The sequence below is a fragment of the Schistocerca cancellata genome, chromosome 3 (assembly GCF_023864275.1).
Source record: "Schistocerca cancellata isolate TAMUIC-IGC-003103 chromosome 3, iqSchCanc2.1, whole genome shotgun sequence".
NCBI lineage: Eukaryota > Metazoa > Arthropoda > Insecta > Orthoptera > Acrididae > Schistocerca > Schistocerca cancellata.
Window position 1 is genome coordinate 196,964,008 of NC_064628.1, and position 25,366 is coordinate 196,989,373.

At 45.2% G+C, this 25,366-nt stretch overlaps 1 protein-coding gene across 1 annotated transcript; it reads left to right on the top strand.

The window, feature by feature from the left end:
* The first annotated feature begins 13,992 nt into the window (after window positions 1-13,992).
* Window positions 13,993-22,476, top strand: LOC126176213 (trypsin delta-like). Its single transcript, XM_049923357.1, has 2 exons — window positions 13,993-14,403; window positions 21,956-22,476. Exons 1-2 carry the CDS (start codon window positions 13,993-13,995, stop codon window positions 22,301-22,303), a joined length of 759 nt encoding a protein of 252 aa, XP_049779314.1. The 3' UTR covers window positions 22,304-22,476.
* Window positions 22,477-25,366: the final 2,890 nt, after the last annotated feature.

Sequence of the window (25,366 nt, forward strand, 5' to 3'; positions counted from 1 at the left end):
ATAGAGGGCTAACAGATTTTCAAGGAAGTTACATTGACTATGACTGGCAGGTTACTGTTGTCCGTTTAGGTATCACCTTGAAAAAATAAAGCTACGTACTTAATTTTTTGTAGGTGCATATCTGTAGTCTTGGCACACATTAAAATGCCAGCGCCATAGTGCCGTAGTACGTTGCCAGAGGGCCCAAAGAAGATGACGCAGCCCGTTGATAAAGTGGAATGTCGTGCGGTAACTACAGGTCTGTATTTAATGGGAAAAAACAGTGTAGCAGTCCTTGCTGTGTTGGTGGAAGAGTACGGTGACATTGGATATGAAAGTGCAGTTAGGTGGCGCGGGCGCTTCCAGTGCAGTCAATCAAGTCTGAATGACGAAGAACCAGGGGCATAACATCTCTTTCTGAAAAATCAAGAGTCACAAAGAAGTGAAGGCCCTAGTGGTCGAACTAACAGTGGAAAAAGTGGAATTCAGTCATGGATCAGTTTTCATGATCTTTCACAATATTGTGGACACGACAAAGGTCATTGTCCTCTGGATATTGTGCTGCTCACACCCATTCAAAAAGCACGCTGGACCGCGGCAACAAAGGAAATGTTTCAGTTGTATAAGGCCAATCCAGACAACGTCTTTAGCTGCCTAATCAGCCTGGACGAATGCTGTGTGTCTCTCTATGACCCACGAGACTGAGAGGTAAAGCGAGCAATGGAAAGATAGAGGGCTCACAAGCTCCGAAAAAGCCGAACGCCAAACCATCAATGGTCAAGGTAATAGTGGTTTTTGGGTCTGCCAGGTGTTCAACTAACAGGTTATGACCGAAAGGGGCAAACCATCACAGGACTCTGCTATCGATATCTACTGGCGAGTTTACCATAAACTGTCAAGACGAACCATCGCAGAAAGCTGTACAAGCTTATTCCACACAAGACTCAGTCATGCGTATTCTTCTGACATGGCACCTGATTCTTTATCTTTCCTTGAATGAAGAAATCGTTGTCTAGCAGACATTTTCAGAACGACGACGACGTTATTTTCTAGGTGGAACACTTCCTGTACAGCCAGAATGCAGACTTCTACAAACAAGATCTCTGCACAGTCACCCACCATTGGAAAAATACGTCACACTACTTGTGCTCCACTACACATTGCTGTGGCCCAGTCTGGTTCAATGAAAAATTGCTAAATATTGTTGGTAGTGAGTTTAGATCGAAACTCCTCCTCCTTCTGTCTCTGTTCATCTCCTCCTCTTCCCTCTCTTCGTCCATCTCCTCCTCCTTCTCCCTTTCTCTGTCCATCACGCTCTCTCCCTTTCATATTCTCCTTCCTTCTGTCTCTTCCTGATCCCAGTCTTTTCTCTCTTTTCTGTCCCTCACCTTCAACTGCCTTTCTCTCTTCATTTTCTCCTCCACCTCTCTCTCCATCTCCTAAAACCGGCATACTATAATTTCCTTCTTAGGCCATACTACACACGATCGTACCATTGAAAGGCTGGGCTTCGACTACTACATACTGCTGTAAGCATTCTCTATCTCTAAAGAAAAGACGCGCGAAGAGTACTCCGTCCCGATCGGTCAATTTTCTTTAAGGCCAATAGAAAAATATTATTCTCCCGCGTTAGTCCACGCTTTTCATGGTTTTCGAATAGTACTTTTTCCCCAAAATAAATATTTAACATTCAGTTATTTTATTTTTACTTTGTGTTAACTATTTTCATTTGCACTCGAATTAGCTTTCCTTTTACCATAAACTTACTTAAATTATTATGACACATATTCCCCGTCGTCTGCATTCACACTGTCTTACAAATTTCTCAAGCTAGTTCCTACAGCGTTTGTCAGTATAACAATGATCTACATATTTACTTTAGGCCACATGCACGCATCATTTACATTACTAAAAACATATACAAAACTGTACAAACATAAATAAACAAAAAAGCCTTCAAGAAATAAACAGGACAATTCACAAAAACAAGCTCTTGACCTGTTTCTTCAATGTTTCTGTCCGATACTGTACTCTGGTGGATGAAAATTAGAACTTCGTACTAGACTGAACCCGCTCCAGACCATCTGCCACTATGCACGCATGAGCCATTCTCCCGATACACAGCTTCCCGACAGGAGCGATATAAAGGCGCCACTACTCACAACTCTCTTCAGCTCTTCAATTTTGCTATTATTTCCGTTATTGTAACATAAAACTGCAACATAGAGACCTATTTTGAGTACTTGAAGTTCACAGAATGTCCGTTTTGAGCATCTAATTTAAATTAAATTATTGAGGCTTTCATTTGCATTTTGTGTCTTTCCGTGGAGACACTTCCTCAATAAACCAGGGTTTGCCGAGAAACCTGAATGTGGGCTTAATTGCATTCATAACAAATTCTGGTAATGAGTGTTTACGTGAATACGTCTCATTTCTGTTGTTGAATTAACACCAATCATATTTCGGACACAGACTGTGCATTGGTGTTCGGTCAGCGGATAGTTTGTGGAAAAAAGTTGCCCGCACAGCACGCCTCATTGCTTCTAAATTAAGTGTGTTTTCACTGATAGCTCTCTCATAAGATAACTGAAGAGAATCAGTCTATTTCACAGTAAGCCTCCCTTTTCTTCCTAGTGGTTTTCCATCCTCAAGTACTTCACCTTTCTTCTCTTTCAGCAAGCGACGAAGCCTACCACCAAACCTCTTTTGTATGTTTCCAGCACATTCCAACTTTTCTAATGTTGTATTGTACGGATTTTTATCTGTTACAGCTTTGAACGAAGAGGAGTCCCCATCACCAAGGCATTTAGCATACCTAACAAGATACTGGTCCTCAGATCTGGTGAACATCCTCACAACAGCAGCAGCCCCCATGCCCCGACTTGAGCCACTAAAATTTTTAGAGCATGCTAATGCATGCTTTTCTTGCCACATTTTCTCACTGTCTTTATTGTTAGACATTTTCTTCGTTGCATACTGGTGTCACTATTTAGACATAATTTCTACTTCTAATACTTTACCTGAGTCAGATGCAACTCCATACAGAGATGTGTAACCCCTTTTCATCCAGGTCCCATCTACAGACACTCAGGTAGTCACATTTGCAGGAGATTTACTGTCATGAATATACACCCCAGGATCTATTTCTTTTTGGTTTATTTCCATCAATTCCTCCACTGCTTCCTTCATAGAAACTTTGGCAATATCGCATGTAGCATCAGACATTTCTTTATTTATTTTTTCAAACCTTGCACAAAGTGGAGGCATGTTCAGAACACCACACAATAAAGTACCTCGTTCTCTGCCCTGTCCAACGCATCTCAGAGCATATGCTAACCTAAAATTGCTTTCATAGGTGCCAGTGTCAGTTTTTTGGAGGAGGAAAATGAAAATTCTTAGCCGCTCGAATTACAAATTAATTTAAAATCACAAGCTATTCCCACTCTTCTTTCTTCAACAACAATCATGCATTTCGTACTTTTACAGCTAACACATGAATTTGAAAACATTACAGCCTGTCAGAGAAGCTCTAGAACAATAAGTCTGAATCCAGTGGAATCCATATCAACATGATTCATACACCTGTACAATTCTCCTGTCCCAAGTTTCGATGCTGAAACTGAGAGCTTATGTTCTTCATTTAGAGCTGCTTCCTCTTTTTTGTTGGTAAACAGATTTCCAGGAAACCTCCCTTTCCTAAACACAGTTTTTCCACCACCCGTTATTCATAAATCTTGATTTCCACGTAAAGGTTTGCGAATTCAACCTACTAATATGCGTTAGTACTGTCAAAACGTAAATAAACCAAATGAAAGAAAGTTTTCAGGCAAAGATATAGATATCAGCCAGAGATATAGATGTCAGCCAAAGATATAGAAAGAAAGTAGCCTTCGCACTGTCAAAAATTCGGCTGAAGCAATCAGTTTCTCAAATGTCGGAAAAGGTGGGACTGACCGCCAGTGCAGAGTTAATCAGTTTAACAATTTAAAGGCATTTCTAAAGCTGCTATCACGATAAAATTCACATACAACATAGATTAAACCGTGTATATCAAGAAAATAATATTTTTGAAAAATCGATTTTGCGCCCTTGGTAAATGGGGTCGTCTAAAATTGACAGATGAATCGCAATACGACGGCTATGGTTTGAGTTGTACATTACTGTACTCGGCTTACAACAGTTGTGGCTCATTCACCACGGCAAGGTCGTACCACATCGGATGGGAAACATCGGTTTTTAACTGTCCTGAGGCCAAAAACCACATAAAAAGCATAACTACATCGCTTTTTGATTGTGATTTAGCCATAAACCGTATAAGAAGCAAAATGACGTCGGCTTTTAATTTCATAAGACTGCCACAAGACATGTTCGATATGCTGTCCACCGTTTTCTGCCACAAACTAAAATCGAGAAGCGGCATGCTCCGCAACAGATCGGAGTGTCTCAAGGGTAACATTCAGAATGCGTTGCGCAATGTTTGTCCTGAGTTCAGCTACGTTTGTAGTTAGACCACTGAACACAACATCTTCCAGATAACTCTACATCCAGAAGTCACACGGATTAAGATCAGTTTATCTGTGCGGCCAGGCTGTTGGGAAATGACAGCTGATAATTCTAGCTTCTCCGAAATGCCTCTGTAACAGCCGCTATACTCGCTGTACAATATGCAGAGGAGCGGTCATCTTGCATAAAAATGATCCTTGCTGCACATCCGCGCTGTTGAAGGGTTGCAGTGATGTTGATGCGCAAGGTACTGTCATAGCGTTTACCAGTGACAGTACAGGTACCAGGGGCCGCAGGACTCATGAAAAAAATACAGCCCTGAGACCAACGATGCCGTCAACCCTCACCACACAGTCACTTTCGCAGAACAATGTGGTACCGGCTGCTGTGCGCGCAGATTTTCCATTGCCCATATTCTGCAATTCTGCACATTGACATGTCCTCGCAGATGGAAATGAGCTTCGTCTGTCCCCAGAAGATTCCGACTATTCATTGCCCACTTCCACGAGAGCAAAAAATTCTAGAGCAAACGTTTGTCTTGATGGCAGGTCAGCAGAAAGCAATTCCTAAACGTGGACGATTTTCTATATATAGCAACGCAGGACGTTTCGTAGGATTTTATGCACCGTGCTCGCAGCTATGTGTTTCCTCCCTCTAACACATCATACTTCCAAAGAACCTGCGGCTTCGAATTTGGTAATCATTTGCTCCTGACGTACCAATGGCTTTTTTCATGCCCTTGAGTGTCGGGAACTTCTGCAGTGCTAGTGGCGAACAGTCATTGTTATTGTAAAGAGCTTTCCCAGCAGCGAGCTATGCATCATGGGGACAGCCATGTTGGGCGTCTCTGACGCAAACTAAATAACAACATTGTGCCGCGCGTATATTGTGTGTGTAGTTTTTCGACACTCGCCTTGTACCTATTGACAACAGATCGCCTGAACTAGGCGAGGTTTCTGGTGGAGACACGCATGGAGACATACACATCCTGCGTCTTTAAGATGATGATGTCCCCTCGGAGCAGTGGAAGCGCTGGCCGTAGGTTCGCCAGACTTAGAATCCGGCGAATGGCTGTAACAGTGTAGAGTGATGCGAACTCGAACAGGACTTAACAGTCGAATAACGGCGCGCACGTTGTTTTGAAATTTCCTTTGCGATGATTTACAAAACACGTTTGCAGAATCATATACCATCCATCTGCGCTATATGCAAATTACAACGGAGTTGCACTTGCGTATCACGCCTAAGCAATGACAGTCACGCCATGTGATCAAAAGTATCCGGATACCTGGCTGAAAATGACTTACAAGTTTGTGGCGCCCTCCATCGGCATTACTGGAATTCAATTGATGTTGGCACACCTTAGCCTTGATACACAGCTTCCACTCTCGCAGGCATACGTTCAATAAGGTGCTGGAAGGTTTCTTGAGGAATGGTAGTTCATTCTTCACGGAGTGCTGCGCTGAGAACAGGTATCGATGTCGCTTGGTAAGGCCTCGCACGAAGTGGGCGTTCAAAAACATCCCAAAGATATTCTATATGATTCAGGACAGGTTTCTGTTCAGGCCTGTCCATTACAGGGATGTTATTGTCGTGTAACCACTCCGCCATAGGCTGTGAATTATGAACAGGTGCTTGATCGTGTTAAAGATGCAGTCGCCATCTCCGAATTGCTCTTCAACAGTGGGAAGCAAGAAGGAGCTTCAAACATCAATTTAGGCCTGTGCTGTGATAGTGCCACGCAAAACAACAAGGGGTGCAAGCCACCTCCATGAAAAATACGACCACACCATAACACCACCGCCTCCGAATTTCACTGTTGGCACTACACACACTGGCAGATGACGTTCACCGGGCATTCGCCATACCCACACCCTGCCATTGGATCGCCACATTGTGTACCGTGATACGTCATTCCACACACCGTTCTTCCACTGTTCAATCGTCCAATGTTTACGCTCCTTACACCAAGTGAGGCGTCGTTTGGCATTTACCGGCGTGTTGAATGGCCTATGAGCAGCCGCTCGACCATGAAATCCAAGTTTTCTCACCTCCCGCCTAACTGTCACAGTACTCGCAGTGGATCCTGATGCAGTTTGGAACTCATGTGTGATGGTCTGGATAGTTATCTGCCTGTTACACATTACGACCGTCTTCAACTGTCGGCGGTCTCTGTCAGTAAATAGACGAGGTCGGCCTGTACGCTTTTGTGTTGTACGTGTCCCTTCACATTTCCACTTCACTACCACATTGCAAACAGTGGACCTAGGGATTTTTGGCAGTGTGGAAATCTCGCATACAGACGTATGACGCAAGTGACACCCTATCACCTTACCACGTTTGAAGTCCGTGAGTTCTGCGGAGCACCGCATTCTGCTCTCTCACGATGTCTAATGACTATTGAGGTCGCTGATATGGAGTACCTGGCAGTAGGTGGCAGCGCAATGCACCTAATATGAGAAACGTATGTTTTTGGGGGTGTCCGGATACTTTTGAGCACATAGTGTACATTTAAGAAATTCTAAACAGTGCCACAATGTAACTGATATGGCATATTCTACAGTGATCAGCGGGGTGTAAGCCAGACACGCAACCACTAACTTCCGCCCATCCCAATTGCCGCTTAGTTACATTGACACAGAGTAAGAAATTGCTTCCTTGTGTTTCGAGCCAATCAGAGCCCTCCATTTTTATGGCTGGGTGTGTCGGGGAATGAAGACCCCTACGCCATCTGTTGGTGTTCTGTTAAGTCTGTACATTGTGCTGCCCTCTGCAGCGGATATATTTCAACTGTAACTGTAAAATGGACGTGTGAGAATAAAGGCGTGTGTGAGCAGAAGTTTTACTGTGTCCTTGATTTCACTAGTGTGTAGCAACATTTTGGTGCCGAAACCCGGGAGAACATGAAGAGATAGAGTGCTACTACACATTAAAGAGGACTCGACGCCGGCGGAGAAGGTTTTGAGCGACTTCAATCTCAAAATCCGGTCACGTCACGCTACGTTCAGCTCACACAGATAAGTTGCGGCATTGCTCTGAAACTGTAGCAAAGGACACTGCGGGGCGATTGATTTGTATGTGATGTTACTTGGTGCATGTTTGTTGGTGGCAGAGCAATAGAGGGCAGTTGGCGTATTATTTGCAAAGCACAAATGGGACTTGCTAAAGTATTGGTAGACTGCAGCGCCATCTGTTAGCAACAGCGACCACTACTAAAGGTCGCGGAAGTTGAAAATTGCACGGTCGCGTCATCTGTTGAGAACTACAAACACCACTAGGGGGCTGCTAACGGTTCACACTCCAGGACAGCGCCATCCCTTAGCGATAGCATCCAACTGACGGGGTGTCTTGACCTTGAACGCACTCTCGCGACAGAAAGCAAAACCACCAACTCACCATGGCAGAAGCAGTAGCTACGAACTTGGGGAGGCTGCGCCGGAAGCGGACGACCTTGCGATCGAATGCGACGCGTTTCGTCAGCCAAATAAACGCCTTCGATGGTTCTACAGCTGCAGAAGAAGTAGAACACTTCCAGGAACGCTTTCAGGAAACAGTAGAAGAGTTGACCCGACTCAACGATATAATACAGGACTTGCTGGATGACTCTGAATACGAAGCCGACACGGAAGCTTGTGAGGAATATACTGATAAATGCAAACGGGCCCTCCGAAGGGCGAAAGGCCTTCTAGGAGAAACGCGATCAGGAGACAGAAACGCGACGTCAGCGGCTCAACAACACGCCTGTATGGACATAAAATTGCCTACTATCAAACTGCACCCATTTTCAGGGGACATAGAAGCTTGGCCTCGATTTTGGGAGCAATTCACAGCTTCCATAGACGAGAATCCGATGGTGTCAACAATGAACAAGCATGTATTCCTCCGTGGTTACCTTGATGGGGAACCTAAGGACTTGGTCGATGGCATTGCTGTTACAGCTGATACATATGAGCAGACTAAGCAAATTTTGAAATCCAAATATGGGGATAAGAACAGAATTATCCAAAGTCACCTGGATTTCTTGGAGAATCTTAACACTTCTACTTCAGGCAGTCCAGAGGCTCTCAATTCCACCTACATTGAGTGCCATAAGCGCATCCAAGCACTACGAGCTCTAGGAGAAAATGTGGACTCTTATGGGAGAGTGCTTGCACCCAAACTTCTTCGAGCCTTTCCTGAAGAAATTTGCAAAAATTGGCTTGTTCATGCCCGAAGGCAAAAGATTGAAGAAGGGAACCTCACCCACCTTATGGAGTTCTTAAATGAAGAGGTGGAAGGAGCTATCAACACACGCAAAATTCGTGGAGATACTGTACCACGCGAAAATTACGTACCAACAGCATCTGCCTTCCATGTAAAGGTTAAAACCAAGAGGGACAAGAAGAAACAACAGAATTCAGAGCCCTTCTGTGTGTATTGCAGCGAAAGAGGGCACTGGGGCCAAGACTGCCAAAAGATTGCAAGCTTGCAGGCAAGAATCGACGCCCTCAAGACAGTGAACCGTTGCTTCCTATGCCTGAGACGTGGCCACAACAGAAATCAGTGTTTCAAACGGGGAAAAGCGTCCTGTGCGAAATGTAAGGGGGAGCATCACATTTCTATCTGTAGTAGCCATACCACAACAGTAAATAAAATTGAAACTATGACTTCTAACTTCACATACCTGCAGACTGCTCGTGTGAGTATCACAGGACCCACTGGTAAGAGCAAACAGACACGTGCCATCCTGGACACAGGGAGTCAATCGAGTTTCATTCACCATTCACTGATCGAATCTCTCCAACTAAGTGTCATTGGAAGCACTACTCTCGAGATAACTACTTTCGAATCCAGTTACAGTTCATCACTCTCAAGGAAGAAGGTGCAGTTTAATATGATGGGTTGCTCCACTAATTCCCACATATCAATAACAGCCTTTGAAAGCACAAATAATTTTTCACAGCAACCAACAGTGCCACAAGATGTAGGAGATATGGCCTTGAGGGGTGGCACACCACTCGCAGATCCTAAAATAGACAATGAAGATCTACCTATTGAGATCCTGATTGGAGCTGATTATTACTGGAGAATCGTGACTTTGGAACAACCAATCAAGGTATCACCATCATTGGTTCTTCTCCCAACAATCTTTGGATATGTTCTCAGTGGAAACAGATCTAGCACCACCATCAACAGAGCAACTGTCAACTTTATTCAGGGCAGCTGCAGTGATATATCTGATGAGTCAGTCCGCCGATTTTGGGACCTGGAGACAATCGGGATAACAGGACATCAAGAGCGAGCATTAAAACCCATGGACCACCCTATTTATCAGGAATTCCGAGAATCATACTGTGTGGAATATGGCCGCAGAGTTGTATCTCTGCCTCGAAAGAAGGATATGCCTCTCTCCTGCAACCGCACAACTGCTGAAGCGCGTCTTCGCTCCTTACAAAACAAGCTGCGAGGGAATGAGGGGCTGAAGGTCATTTACCACGAGACCATGTCGAAATATATTGAGAAGAACCAGGTAGAGGTAGCACCTGAGGACTGTACTGCTGGAAACACATTCTACCTGCCACACCACATTGTGAAGAAATGCATCAGTGGAAGTGTGAAGTACAGAATAGTCTTCGATGCATCCTCACATGAGCCAGAGTCTCTATCGCTGAATGATGCCCTCGAAAAGGGACCAAATTTACTTCCGGATATTCTAGCAATCTTACTACGATTCCGCACACTTCCGGTAGGTTTAGTGTGTGATGTGGACCAAGCTTTCCTGCAGTTAACGTTGAAAGAAGAAGACAGAGACCTCACGAGGTTACTTTGGTATCGAGTTGAGCAAGCTGGAAGTGGTGCCTACATGACCACAAATGACGTAATTACATATCGCTTCAAACGTTTGCCATTTGGACTTGCACCAAGCCCATTCCTGTTGTCAGCTGCCATAAGGGAGCTAGCAGCACTAAATAGTGAAAAATATCCACTATCTTCAGGACTTGTAAACAAGTCAGTGTTCATGGACGATTTCGTAGCCAGTGTTAGAGACAGCGACACCGCTGCAACTGTTTATCATGAACTGACAGAACTTTTCCAGCAGATAAGTCTTCCATTGTCCAAATGGGCGACTAATTCGAATGATCTCAAGGCAATATGGGATGTCAAAGGACTTGAAACAAAGACCACAACCCAAGTTTTAGGTATTAATTGGAACACAGAAGATGACTCCATCTGTAGTGACTACGAGAAGATAGCTGAAAATCTAATGGACAAAATGGTTACCAAGAGAAATGTTCTTCGAGCAGCAGCTCAGTTTTATGACCCCCTGGGTGTGTTCACTCCTGTTGGGATCGTATCAAAGATAATTTTCCAAGACACATGGCTGAGGGGTCTTACATGGGAGGAAGTTTTGCCCACAGATCTTGCATGTCGTTGGCACTCATGGGTCTCAAAGCTTCATCACTTGTCATCACTACATATTCCTAGATGGATAGGGACACTGGGCACAGGTGGCTCTGTGGAGGTGCATGTATTCTGTGATGCATCTGAAAGAGCTTACGGCGCTGTTTTGTATACAAGGACATCTACTGAAACTGGATACACTGTGCACCTTGTCTGTAGCAAGAACAGACTGGCCCCTATCAAGAAGGTAACTCTACCCAGGTTGGAGTTACTTGCTGCATTGGTCGGATCACGACTCCTTCATTACTTTTGCCAGGAAACAGGGTTTGATGCCAACAGAGCTACCTTGTGGAGTGACTCAACAGTCACTTTGGAATGGGTACGGAGTGATCCAAACAAATGGAAAACATTTATCTGTAATCGCGTGACAGAGATATTGACGTACACCACACCCAGCCAATGGAGGCATTGTCCTGGAAGCCAAAATCCTGCAGATCATCTCACGCGGGGACTAGAAGCAAATCTGCTAGCCACTCTTGATATCTGGTGGGGTGGTCCACCATGGCTTTCAGAAGACAAGCAGTTCTGGCCACTGGAAATATCAGCCCCACCTCCATCAATGCCAGAAGCCAAAACGAGAGCAAATGTCACTCTGATCACCATCACTGAACCACTACTGGACATTGCAAGGTTTAGTTCATATTGGCGAGTACTGCATATAACTGCCTTTGTATTTCGATTCATCAGCACAACAAGAAACAAAAATAGAATCTCCAGCAGTTTTAGTGCTTTGGAATTACAAAATGCCCGCACCTACTGGATCAGAAGAGTTCAAGAGGAACTATTCACTAGTGAACTGTCTGCATTGCGTAAGGGAGAACAATTGCCCAAGGAATCAAAGATTGCTCGATACAATCCCTTTATATCGGATGGCATCCTTCGTCTTGGTGGTAGGCTGCAATGTGCTGCACTGTCACACTCAGAGAAGCATCCAGTTATATTGGATGGACGTCACCATTTCACTGAGCTTCTCATCAGACACACACATGTAAGACTGCATCATCTCGGTGTGCGGATTGTATTAGGGGAACTGCGAGAAGAATTTTGGATTCTGCGAGGACGACAAGCTGTTCGGAGAGTTCTTCACTCTTGCCTACCATGCAAGATAATACACAGTCGCCGGTATGAAGAGATGGAGGCCCCACTACCACTGGACAGAGTTCAGCCTTCAAGACCATTTGCAGTAACAGGCATCGATTTTGCTGGACCATTATATGTCAAATCTGGACATCAAACAAAAAAGTCCTACATGGTCCTATTCACATGTGCAACAACACGGGCCATTCATATTGAACTTGCAACTGACATGTCCACTGACAGATTTTTGATGGCCATGCAACGCTTTGCAGGACGTAGGAGCCTACCAGTCACTGTCTACTCAGACAATGCTACAACATTCCATGCAGCCAACTCAGAACTGGCAGAGCTTTTCAAAACCATGCAGCATACTGACGTACAGCTCTATTGTGCCCACCATGGAATCACTTGGAAATTCATACCACCACGTGCGGCTTGGTGGGGAGGCTGGTGGGAACGCATGATAGGCTCAGTCAAGCGCTGCCTGAGGAAAGTTCTTGGTCGCTCCCAGGTGGATGAAGAGAGCTTAAACACCACCTTGATCAGCATAGAAGCCGCAATAAACTCACGACCCATCACTCAAGGAGACAGTGACACTGCATTGACGCCAGCCCACTTTCTAAATGGTGGGAAATTAGTAACAATTCCATGTGGGCCAGAGCCAGCAACTAGAAAAGACCTTGCTAAGGAGTTCCGACTCAGACAAAAGGTCAATGACGACATCTGGCGCAGGTGGAAGACAGAATACCTCCTGCTGCTAAGACAATATCATGAGGTAAAGGGATACCCTTCGCAAAGGAAACCGAGAACTGGAGAGGTTGTTCTGCTCCAAGAAGACAGCAAACCACGGCACTTGTGGAAGAGGGCTGTGGTAGAAGAAGTGCGGCATGGCAGAGACAGTAAAATACGGTGCATCGTCCTCCGCCAGCCAGATGGTATGAAGATCTGTCGACCGGTCCAGCTGGTCATCCCCCTCGAGATGGACCAGGGTGGGGAGGATGTCGGGGAATGAAGACCCCTACGCCATCTGTTGGTGTTCTGTTAAGTCTGTACATTGTGCTGCCCTCTGCAGCGGATATATTTCAACTGTAACTGTAAAATGGACGTGTGAGAATAAAGGCGTGTGTGAGCAGAAGTTTTACTGTGTCCTTGATTTCACTAGTGTGTAGCAACAGGGTGTATATGTTGCCTTCTGGGGTCGCCGAATGGTCATCTTCTTTTGTGGCTAATGTAACGCCGAATCCCTAGGGACGCTACACATGATGTTCTCTGACCCCAGTTCACTTAGCTTCTCTCTCTCACAATCCATTGGCAACGTACTGCCCAACATTGCGTGTCACACACTGAGTACCCTATTTTAACATGAACATATCAAATGGTTCAAATGGCTCTGAGCACTATGGGACTTAACATCTGTGGTCATCAGTGCCCTAGAACTTAGAACTAGTTAAACCTAACTAACCTAAGGACATCACACACATCCATGCCCGAGGCAGGATTCGAACCTGCGACCGTAGCAGTCGCGCGGTTCCGGACGGAGCGCCTAGAACCGCTAGACCATCGCGGTCGGCATGAACGCTTTTGACGCTTACAACGCCATCTATTTGTAGATTTTTGTTGCTTTTTTTTCAAAATTTTTGTTCCATGAGGTTCCCCTGCGTCAATAGTAATACGCGGTTCAAATTTGACGTCGTTTGTACAGCATTTTGACACTGGACACATAAAGACTGAACGCATAAAGACTGAACATTGAAAAAATAGGTGAGGACAAACATCACCAAGTTTCTTGGCTGCAGTTCGAGTTTTTCGAGATGATAATTAAAACGTCTGTGCTACAATTCGACAGTGTTAATGACGTCATCCTCATCAGGTTTGAATGCCTCTAGCGTTGTTATTGATGACAATGAAAACAGCACTTTGACCTAGACAATTAGAGATAACAGATAAAAAGACGATTATAAAACGCTGTTCGGCTACCGGCGCGCCAGAGTCATGTTTACAGCGGCCGCCGTCCTGTGTCTGCTAGCTGCAGCCTGCTACGCCGCGCCCCCCGCCAAGCCGCCCCTGTGGCTGGGGCGCGTCGGTGGTCCGCGCATCATAGGAGGTGAGCCCGCCGACATCTCGCAGTACCCGTGGCAGGTGTCGCTGCAGCAGCTCAACGCCCACTACTGCGGCGGCTCCGTCATAAGCCTCAACTGGGTGATCACCGCCGCTCACTGTCTCTACTTCCAAGACATAACGCTGTTCTCCGTGAGGGCGGGGACGTCCACACGCGAAAGCGGAGGCACCGTCTACGGCATCGCTGCTGCGCACCTCAACGAAGCCTTCGACTACGGAACAGGGGATTGCGACATCGCTGCCATCTCCATATCTGGTTCCTTCACCTTCGGCCCTAACGTTCAGGTATGCTGCTACAATTAGGTCTAAGAAAGGGAGTCTCTGACTGAGAGCTCGGCTTTCGAAGTGTGCAAAAGAATCACATGTAGGGGACCGTGGGTGTAGTGCGTCTTAAAAACTGTAGGCATTTGCCACCAGCGGACTGTCTACAAAACGTGTTTAATTGTTTCAAATTGGAAGTGGTATGAATGTTGCGTATTTATTAAAAGGTAAATTTCATAGATATGGACAAGAAATTGTAATAATATTTTATTATACGACCGATAGTACATTTAGTAAATTCAGTTATATAATTTGCCATTGCTCTTTGTCGTTGGAATGTGCATAGCGGCCTGAACTGCTGTTGCCATCCAAGTGATGCGTGTAAGATACTAACGTGATATATCTTTAGCTGCATTTTATTGTACAATAAGGAAAACTTTTCTTCGGAGATAGAAGTTCCACAGCTTCAACGTACTGTTTTCATTTGGATCATTTATATTTATTTTCCTGAGACTAGTTTGGGGACCGTAGCACGATCGCGAGTGTTGGTGTGGAACTTTTGTCTCAGAAAGACAAATACATCATCAGTTATGGATCCGAAAATGAAATTACCCTTCGGTTGTGGACAAGATCATGAGAAGGAAAAACTTGTACAGGACGACTGTCGTTACGAAGCTGTTTGATGCTAAAAGAAAACGACCGAACCCTTATCATTCGATGTTTTCGCGGTACTTATACGCCAGTGCCAAAGTACAGAAGCGAAACACGTAACTTAATTTGCTAAATAATCTGTCGGCCTTTGACTGAAATGATATAAAAGCACTTTTGTTCCTCATCAGATCTCGCAGAAACTAAATCACTAGATCTCGCAAAAAAACTGCGACTACTTCTAAATTTAAACAAACTGATGATGAGAAAAGCCTACTGTTTGCAGACGCACGACGTTCAAGTTTGTTCTTTTTTTAACACTTTGAAAGTCAAGGTCTCATTCCAGGATGACCGTTGTAAGCCGTCTCAAATTAGACCAAAGTGTTTTTTGAAACTAGCATTAATTTATTTCTTTTCCTTTTCGAATATTTGCCTCGAAATGGAGGAATATTTTACTAAGCATACAATTTACATGTACAACGAACTGATAATAAAATTTTTATGTCTTCAGAGATCACAGAGCTACACAGTGAGGTGACAAAAGTCATTCGATAGCGATATGCACGTTTAGAGATCGCGGTAGTATCGAGTACGCAAGATACAAAAGGTCAGTGCACTGACGCTGCTGTCATTTATACTCAGGTGATTCATGTTAAAAGGTTTCCGACGTGATTATGGCCACACGACAGGATCTAACAGACTTTGAGCGCGGAATAGTAGTTGGAATTAGCCGCATGGGACATTCCGTTTTGGAAATAGCTAGGGAATTCAGTATTCCGAGATCCACAATCTGAAGAGTGTACTGAGAACACCAAATGTCAGTCATTACTTTTCACAACGGACAACACAGTAGCGGACGACCTTCATTTAACGACCGAGAGCAGAGGCGTTTGTTTAGATTTGTTAGTGCTAAAAGACAAGCAACACTGCGAGGAATAATCGCAGAAATCAATATGGGAAAAACGTATCCGGTAGTAGAGTGCAAAGAATTTGGGCGTTAACGGGCTATGGCAGCAGACGATCGACTCGAGTGCCTTTGCTAAGAGCACGACGTCACCTGCAGCGCCTCTCCTGGGATCGTGAGCATATCGGTTGGACCCCTGACGACTAGAAAACTAGGGCCTGGTCATATGAGTCCCGATTCAGTTGGAGAGAGCTATGGCAGGGTTCGAGTGTGGCACAGACCCCATGAGGCCATGGACACAAGCTGTCAAGGAGGCACTGTGCAAGTTGGTGGCTGATCCATAGTGGTGTGGACTGCATTTGCATAGACGGAAAATAGGTATGTTCGGCTACTCAGAGATTATCTACAGCCATCCATGGACTTGATGTTCCTAAACAATGACAGAACTTTTAGGAATGGCAATGCCATGTCACCGGGCCACAACTGTTCACGACCGATTTGAAGAACATTCTGGACAACTCGAGCTAGCGATTTGGCCACCCAGATTGCGCGATTGAATCCCATAGAACATTTATGAGCCGGACGGAGTGGCCGAGCGGTTCTAGGCGCTTCAGTATGGAACCGCGCGACCGCTACGGGCGCAGGTTCGAATCCTGCCTCAGGCATGGATGTCTGTATGATGTCCTTAGATTAGTTAGGTTTCAGTAGTTCTAAGTTCTAGGAGATGTTAAGTCCCATAGTGCTCAGAGCCATTTTTGAACTTTATCGAGACATAATCGAGCGATCAGTTCGTGCACGAAATCCTGCACCGGAAACACTTTAGTAATTATGGATGGCTAGAGAAGCAGTATGGCTCAGTATTTCTGCAGGGATCGTCAAAAGACTTGTTGTGTCCATGCAATGTCAAGTTGCTAGGTCTGACTCCACATTAAGAGGCATCCTATGACTTTTATCACCTCAGTGTATGTCACAGAAAAGTGTTAAAAGAATTTAATTAGATTGTGCATAACATTATGTCAGTGAAGTTACATTCTAATGAACCAACTTGTGTATAACTTTTCTAACTTACTTGGAACCTAAGTAGAAGAACGCGAATGTAATGCTGCACTGTTTAGGTAGTTCAGAGAGGAATTTCATATCATCCTCCTGAAGATGAATTCAAAGGGTATTTCACACAGTCCAGTCATGCATTGTTGCTCTACATGAAGGATATATAATGTCATTTAACTTTCAATTAGTTACTTTTGCAGATTGTGCAACCGTTTGCTGCCAATCCCAAAACAAGAACAACGAGAAAGAATATATGAACTTTTATTAATAGGTCTGGGTTGGGTATGTCGATGAAAATTTTAATTACAGAAAACCTGTAGCTTACCCACAAAACTGTTATGATTCATTGATGTGATGGAATAATATTTTTCCAGAGACATATGCGTCTCAGCTTTGTGTTAGGTAGGTATAGAAACTGAAGCAGGAATTAAAAGTTAAGCCGCAGCCAGGACGCGAGCACTCATCTCCTGCTTACTAGGCAAATAGGCTCGCCATTACATCGCAGCAGCGTCGGGGTTACTGCAACTGCAAGTCCAACGCCCTCCCTAACACAAACTACAGTTCAAACCGTCAGTCCATTTTTTCCTTCTCACATCGTCACCATTGACGGAGCACACCGACATTGAGACTCACATGTCTCTCTGGAACAACGTTATTACATCAAATCAATAGATCACCTATACCCGGGGTACAGGCAGGGTTTCCCCATTAAATGCAAAGCTGGAGTGCTCTTGCAGTGTAGGACAGCCTTGATCATAGTCACAATATGAGAAGGGGAAAATGGCCTGCAGGTTTGAATTGAAGTTTGTTTTAGGAAGGGCGCTTCACATAGGTAGTACATGCAGCTGCTGCTGCCTCAAAGCTGTCGTCGTGTGACGGCTAACACATCTACCTAGTCAGCAGGAGATTCTGTGGAGAAAAGAGAACCACTTCTATGAATATCAAGAGCTCAGATGAAACCCAGTTCTATGCAAGGAAGGGAAAGCAGAAAGGTGGAAGGAGTATATAGCGGGTCTATACAAGGGCGATGTTCTTGAGGACAATATTATGGAAATGGAAGAGAATGTAGATGAAGATGAAATGGGAGATACGATACTGCTTGAAGAGTTTGACAGAGGACTGAAAGACCTAAGTCGAAACAAGGCCCCGGGAGTAGACAACATTCCATTAGTACTACTGACAGCCTTGGGAGAGCCAGGCTTAACAAAACTCTGTCATCAGGTGAGCAAGATGTATGAGACAGGCCAAATATCCTTAGACTTCAAGAACAATATAATAATTCCAATCCCAAAGAAGGCAGGTGTTGACAGATGTGAAAATTACCGAACTATCAGTTTAATAAGCCACAGCTGCAAAATACTAACACGAATTCTTTACAGACGAATGGAAAAACTGGTAGAAGCCGACCTCGGTGAAGATCAGTTTGCATTCCGTAAAAATGTTGGAACACGTGAGGCAATACTGACCCTACGACATATCTTAGAAAATATGTTAAGGAAAGACAAACCTACGTTTCTAGCATTTGTAGACTTAGAGAAAGCTTTTGACAATGTTGAATGGAATACTCTCATTCAAATTCTGAGGGTGGCAGGGATAAAATACAGGAAGCGAAAGGCTATTTACAGTTCGTACTTAAACCAGATGGCATTTGTAAGAGTCGAGGGGCTTGAGAGGGAAGCAGTGGTTGGGAAGGGAGTGAGACAGGGTTGTAGCCTATCCCCGATGTTATTCAATCTGTATATTGAGCAAGCAGTAAAGGAAACAAAAGAAAAATTCGGAGTAGGAATTAAAACCCATGGAGAAGAAATAAAAACTTTGAGGTTCGACGATAACATTGTAATTCTATCAGAGACAGCAAAGGACCTGGAAGAGCAGCTGAACGGAATGGACAGTGTCTTGAAAGGCGGGTATAAGATGAACATCAACAAAAGCAAAACGAGGATAATGGAATGTAGTCGAATTAAATCGGGTGATGCTGCGGGAATTAGATTAGGAAATGAGATGCTTAAAGTAGTAAAGGAGTTCTGCTGTTTGGGGAGCAAAATAACTGATGATGGTCGAAATAGAGATGATATAAAATGTAGACTGGCAATGGCAAGGAAAACGTTTCTGAAGAAGAGAAATTTGTTAACATCGAATACAGATTTAAGTGCCAGGACGTCGTTTCTGGAAGTATTTGTATGGAGTGTAGCCATGTGTGGAAGTGAAACGTCGACGATAAATAGTTTAGACAAGAAGAGAATAGCTATCGAAATGTGGTGCTACAGAAGAATGCTGAAGATTAGATTGGGTAGATAACGTAACTAATGAGGAGGTATTGAATAGAATTTGGGAGGAGTTTGTGGCACAACTTGACAAGAAGAAGGGATCGGTTGGTAGGGCATATTCTGAGGCATCAAGGGATCACAAATTCAGCGTTGGAGGGCAGCGTGGAGCATAAAAATCGTAGAGGGAGACCAAGAGATGAATACGCTAAGCAGATTCAGAAGTATGTAGGATGCAGTAGGTACTGGGTGATGAAGAAGCTTGCACAGGGTAGAGTAGCATGGAGAGCCGCATCAAACCTATCTCTGGACTGAAGACTACAACAACAACAAACCTTCTCCATCGTAAGTGTGGAATAGTGCTTTTCTATCCAATGACGATGGGCCACCAATGGTATCCACAGGAGATTAGCTAACAACGCCCCTGCTGCATCAGAGCGGGAATATTAGCCTATAACTACGGCCCACCAATGGTAGCCATATGAATTTTAACCAATACTATTACTTCCCCAGCACAAACGCATGAAAAATCCCCCTTTATCAGAGGACGCTACACTCGTCTCTGACAATGTTCTAGCAGTAGTGGACATCAGAAGATCCTGTGGAAGATGCCAGCAGAGGGGTCGAAACGTCGATCATTTTACAAGAAACATGACGTGACCTAATAACCCAGAAGATTTTAACTTCAACCACATATTTGTATCCTCAATACAACTGATGTGGCATCAGCTCAGGTGTAAATACCGTCCCAGTTCTAGTGTCCAGGATATCGAGGACCAGTTACTAAGATTGCCGACCAGCTTGTCTCAGGAGAAGATACAAGACTTTCCCGACCGAATCATCCGCACCATCGATGAATGGGAGGCCGGCTGGTGTGGCCGACCGGTTCTAGGCGCTACAGTCTGGAACCGCGCGACCGCTACGGTCGCAGGTTCGAATCCTGCCTCGAGCATGGATGTGTGTGATATCCTTAGGTTAGTTGGGTTTAAGTAGTTTTAAGTTCCAGGGGACCGATGACCTCAGCAGTTAAGTCATATAGTGCTCAGAGCCATTTGAATCTATTGATGAATGGGGACGATGTTAGCAAAAGCACTGTCCTCCGCATTGTTTGAAACTGCCCTGCATCCAAGAGGTGCCCTCCGGAAATGACTAGCCTCAGGAGAGCTTCGGCGAGTGTTTATCAGAGGCAAGGGTATCGTCAGAAGTGCTCCAGGGAGTGCTATTATTGTCTATATATATATATATATATATATATATATATATATATATAGAAGCTCTGACAGGCAGGCTGAGTAGCGACCCCTTTCGTTATGATGCTGTGGTATACGGGAAGGCCTTGTCGTTGAGTGACTGTAGGAAGATACAAGACGACTTAGACTAAATTTAGAGTTGGTGTGATGAATAGGAGCTATCTCTAAATGTAGAAAAATATAAGTTAATGCAGATGAGTGCCAAAAACAGTCCCAAGAAGTTCGAATACAGCTTTAGTGATGTGCTACTTGACACATGTCAGTTAAATATCTTGGCGTAAAGTTGCAGAGCGATATGAAATGGAGCGAGCATGTAAAAATTGTAAGCAAATGGTTGACTTCAGTTTATTGGGACAATTTTAGGAAAGCGTCATTTATGTGTAAGGGAGACAACGTACAGGACACTAGTGTGACTCATTCTCGAGTACTACCCGAGTGTCTGGAATCCTCATCAGGTCGGATTAGAGGAAGACATTGAAAAGCAGGCTGCTAGATTTTTTGCTGGTAAGTTTGATCAGCACTCCAGTATTACGGAGATGGTTTGTTAAGTTAAACGGGAATCCCAAGTCGAATGGGAATCCATGGAGGAAAGGCGACTTTCTTTTCGAGAAACGAATTGAGAAGATTTGGAAAACCGGCATCTGCAGCTGACTGCAGAACGATTATATTGTCACTAACGTACATTTTGCTTAAGGACCACACAGATAAGATAAAAGAAATTAGGGCTCGTACAGAGGTACATAGATAGTTATATTTCCGTCGCTCTATTTGCGGGTGCAACAGAAGGGAAACGATTAATTGTGTTACACTCTACCGCCGCAAACGGTACTATTGGTCGTAGTTGCTGTTGCACTATTCTGTATCGCACCCAAATGGACCGAGGAAGACGTGCAGACGTTGTCCACAAGAGAGGCAAATCTTCATCACAAACTTGTGAATGTGATGCTGAATGACAGACAATTGTTCGTCTTGTATCAATATATTCCACACTTGCCTACAAGGGTCCCTTCTGAGATTTCCTAACAGTGATGAGTGATGTGGTAAACTACATAAAATACCTTGATATTCTCGTATAGCTATTGTCATTTGTGTTATGTTATGTTGGAGAGCTGAACTGAAGTCTTGTTGTGATTGAAAATTCTTCATGTATGCAACATTTTAACGCATGCATAAAAGCTAGAGGGGATACAACGTCATACTGCTTGGTAGACTGATAGTGCCAACTTATTTGTAAATTTGACTAGATTTTGTAATCACTGAATAACATCATGTAACCTTTCAACCCATGAACTTTCATTTCTTTTCCCTCCTCCCCTACTGCGTGCTGCTCTTTTTTTCATCTGGGTATGTATATTACTGAATAAATGCTTGTGGATATTGGTCAAGTGATACGGTTCACCTGCTACATTTATGGTGTATATGACATTGAAGCACGTAGGTAACTTATTGCTTTTTACTAGGCTGTGAACATTGGCGATGTGGAACCTGAAGAGGGTGCACTGGTGACTGTCTCTGGTTGGGGCGCCCTGTCATCCGATGCGGAGGTCACCGAGCAGCTGCAAGCTGTGACGGTGCCGGTCGTGGGCCGTGACACGTGCTACAGTATCTGGGGAGCGACGCAGAACATGATCTGCGCTGGTGGGCAGGGCGCAGGCATGTGCTGGGGCGACAGCGGAAGCCCGCTGGTGGCCAACTCCACGCTGCTCGGCGTCGCCTCCCAGGGCTTCTGTGCTACTCCGGGGATACCTGAAGTCTACACCAACGTCGCTGCCCTGCGCACTTGGATCAGGGAAACAACTGGTGCCTAGCTAACGTTCCTCACGACAAATAGTGAAAGTTTCTTCAAAAGTGATGCATAAAGTGTCCTATGCTGAATAAAATAATTTTTTGTTAGCCATGTAATTGCTCTATAAGTACTTGTTACCTCTAATGACAGGATCTCATTTTATCACCCTTGTAAACATAAAGACATGTATTATAACTATGCAACTCGAACAAAACTTGTTGTTAAAGTCAGTCATTAAAACAACACGATGCCTGAATGAATACTTCAGTCTGTACCAAAGTGGCCTGTGAAATAGTACGTCTGCCAGATCGAGACTGATACCGACAGGATTGAAAGGTCTAAGTTCACCTCCACATCAAATAACCAACTTTAACTCCTCATAAAGTTTCTTTCCTGCTTATGCCGTGCTGCAAGGTAAATGTATCGTATCAAGGTCAAGGCAATTCCACAAAATACTTGTTCCTAATCCCTTGAGGTACGCATGTTATTGTCTGATCATAGCTTAGACTAGTTTTTGAGGCGTTCTCCGACGGATAATATAGCAGAACGTTGCTTGAGGAAGATTATGATTCACGTTCTGTCTGGCAGAAAGTTATCAGACTATCCGCATCACAATATCATTATCTCAATGGGTCTCTCATGGAAAGCTGTTTCTTGTACGCTTAAAGAAATACTACCTGCCAATATTATTCACAGCCACTTCTGAGTAAGATTAACACTGAGGTGACAAAAATCACGGGCTACCTCCTAAAATCGCACTGGACCTCCTTTTGCCTGACGTAGTGCAGCAACTCGAGGTAGCATGGACTCAATCAGTCGTTGGACGTTCCCTGCAGATACAATCCTGGAAATTGAAATAAGAACACCGTGACACATTCCTGGGGTCAGATACATCACATGATCACACTGACAGAACCACAGGCACATAGACACAGGCAACAGAGCATGCACAATGTCGGCACTAGTACAGTGTATATCCACCTTTCGCAGCAATTCAGGCTGCTATTCTCCCATGGAGACGATCGTAGAGATGCTGGATGTAGTCCTGTGGAACGGCTTGCCATGCCATTTCCACCTGGCGCCTCAGTTGGACCAGCGTTCGTGCTGGACGTGCAGACCGCGTGAGACGACGCTTCATCCAGTCCCAAACATGCTCAATGGGGGACAGATCCGGAGATCTTGCTGGCCAGGGTAGTTGACGTACACCTTCTAGAGCACGTTGGGTGGCACGGGATACATGCGGACGTGCATTGTCCTGTTGGAACAGCAAGTTCCCTTGCCGGTCTAGGAATGGTAGAACGATGGGTTCGATGACGGTTTGGATGTACCGTGCACTATTCAGTGTCCCCTCGACGATCACCAGTGGTGGACGGCCAGTGTAGGAGATCGCTCCCCACACCATGATGCCGGGTGTTGGCCTTGTGTGCCTCGGTCGTATGCAGTCCTGATTGTGGCGCTCACCTGCACGGCGCCAAACACGCATATGACCATCATTGGCCCCAAGGCAGAAGCGACTCTCATCGCTGAAGACGACACGTCTGCATTCGTCTCTCCATTCACGCCTGTCGCGACACCACTGGGGGCGGGCTGCACGATGTTGGGGCGTGGGCGGAAGACGGCCTAACGGTGTGCGGGACCGTAGCCCAGCTTCATGGAGACGGTTGCGAATGGTCCTCGCCGATACCCCAGGAGCAACAGTGTCCCTAATTTGCTGGGAAGTGGCGGTGCGGTCCCCTACGGCACTGCGTAGGATCCTACGGTCTTGGTGTGCATCCGTGCGTCGCTGTGGTCCGGTCCCAGGTCGACGGGCACGTGCACCTTCCGCCGACCACTGGCGACAACATCGATGTACTGTGGAGACCTCACGCCCCACGTGTTGAGCAATTCGGCGGTACGTCCACCCGGCCCACTATACGCCCTCGCTCAAAGTCCGTCAACTGCACATACGGTTCACGTCCACGCTGTCGCGGCATGCTACCAGTGTTAAAGACTGCGATGGAGCTCCGTATGCCACGGCAAACTGGCTGACACTGACGGCGGCGGTGCACAAATGCTGCGCAGCTAGCGCCATTCGACGGCCAACACCGCGGTTCCTGGTGTGTCCGCTGTGCCGTGCGTGTGATCATTGCTTGTACAGCCCTCTCGCAGTGTCCGGAGCAAGTATGGTGGGTCTGACACACCGGTGTCAATGTGTTCTTTTTTCCATTTCCAGGAGTGTATAATATCCCATGCTGCCTCCATAGCCGTCCATAATCGCGAAAGTGTTGCCAGTGCAGGATGTTGTGCACAAACTAACCTCTCGATTATGTCCCATAAATGTTCGATGCGATTCGGCAGACTGTCTGGGTGTCCAAATCGTTCTCTTGAACTGTCCAGAATATTCTTCAAAGCAGTTGCGAACAATTGTGTCCCTGTGACATGCCATTATTATTTGGGATCATGAAGTGCATGAATGTCTGCAAATGATCTCCAGGTAGCCGAACATAGCCATTTACAGTGAGCGAACGGTTTAGCTGGGCTAGAGGAAACAGTCCATTCCATGGAAACACACCTCACCGTTATGGAGTCATTACGAACTTTCGTAGTGCCTTGTTGAGAACTTGGATTCATGGCTTCATGGGGTCTGCGCCACACTCCAACCCTAGAGTCAGCTCTTTCCAGCTGAAATGGGACTGATCTGATCAGGCTACGTTTTTCCAGCTCTTTAGGATACAACCGATATGCTCACGACTCCAGGAGAAGCGCCGCAGGCGACGTCGTGCTCTTAGCAAAGACACTCGCGTCGGTCGTCTGCAGCCTTAGCCCATTAACGCCAGATTTCGCTGCACTGTCCTAAGAGATAAGTTCGTCGTTCATCCCATATTGATTTCTGCGATTCTTTCATGCAGTGTTGCTTGTCTGTTAGCATTGATAACTCTGCGCAAACACCGCTGTTATCGTTCGTTAACTGAACGTCGTGGGCAACTGCACTGTCCGTCGTGAGGGGTAACGAGCGAAATTTGGTATTCTCGCCACATTCTTCACATTTTGGATCTCGGGATATTGAATTCCCTAACGATTTCTGACATGGAATGTCCTATGAAAT

What these genes read in the sequence shown, in the direction of transcription:
- LOC126176213 (XM_049923357.1), top strand. Translation starts at nt 13,993, where the DNA reads ATGTTTACAGCGGCCGCCGTCCTGTGTCTGCTAGCTGCAGCCTGCTAC. An exon ending in CCTTCGGCCCTAACGTTCAG is followed by an intron (nt 14,404 to 21,955) that starts GTATGCTGCTAC and finishes GCTTTTTACTAG; the next exon opens with GCTGTGAACATTGGCGATGT.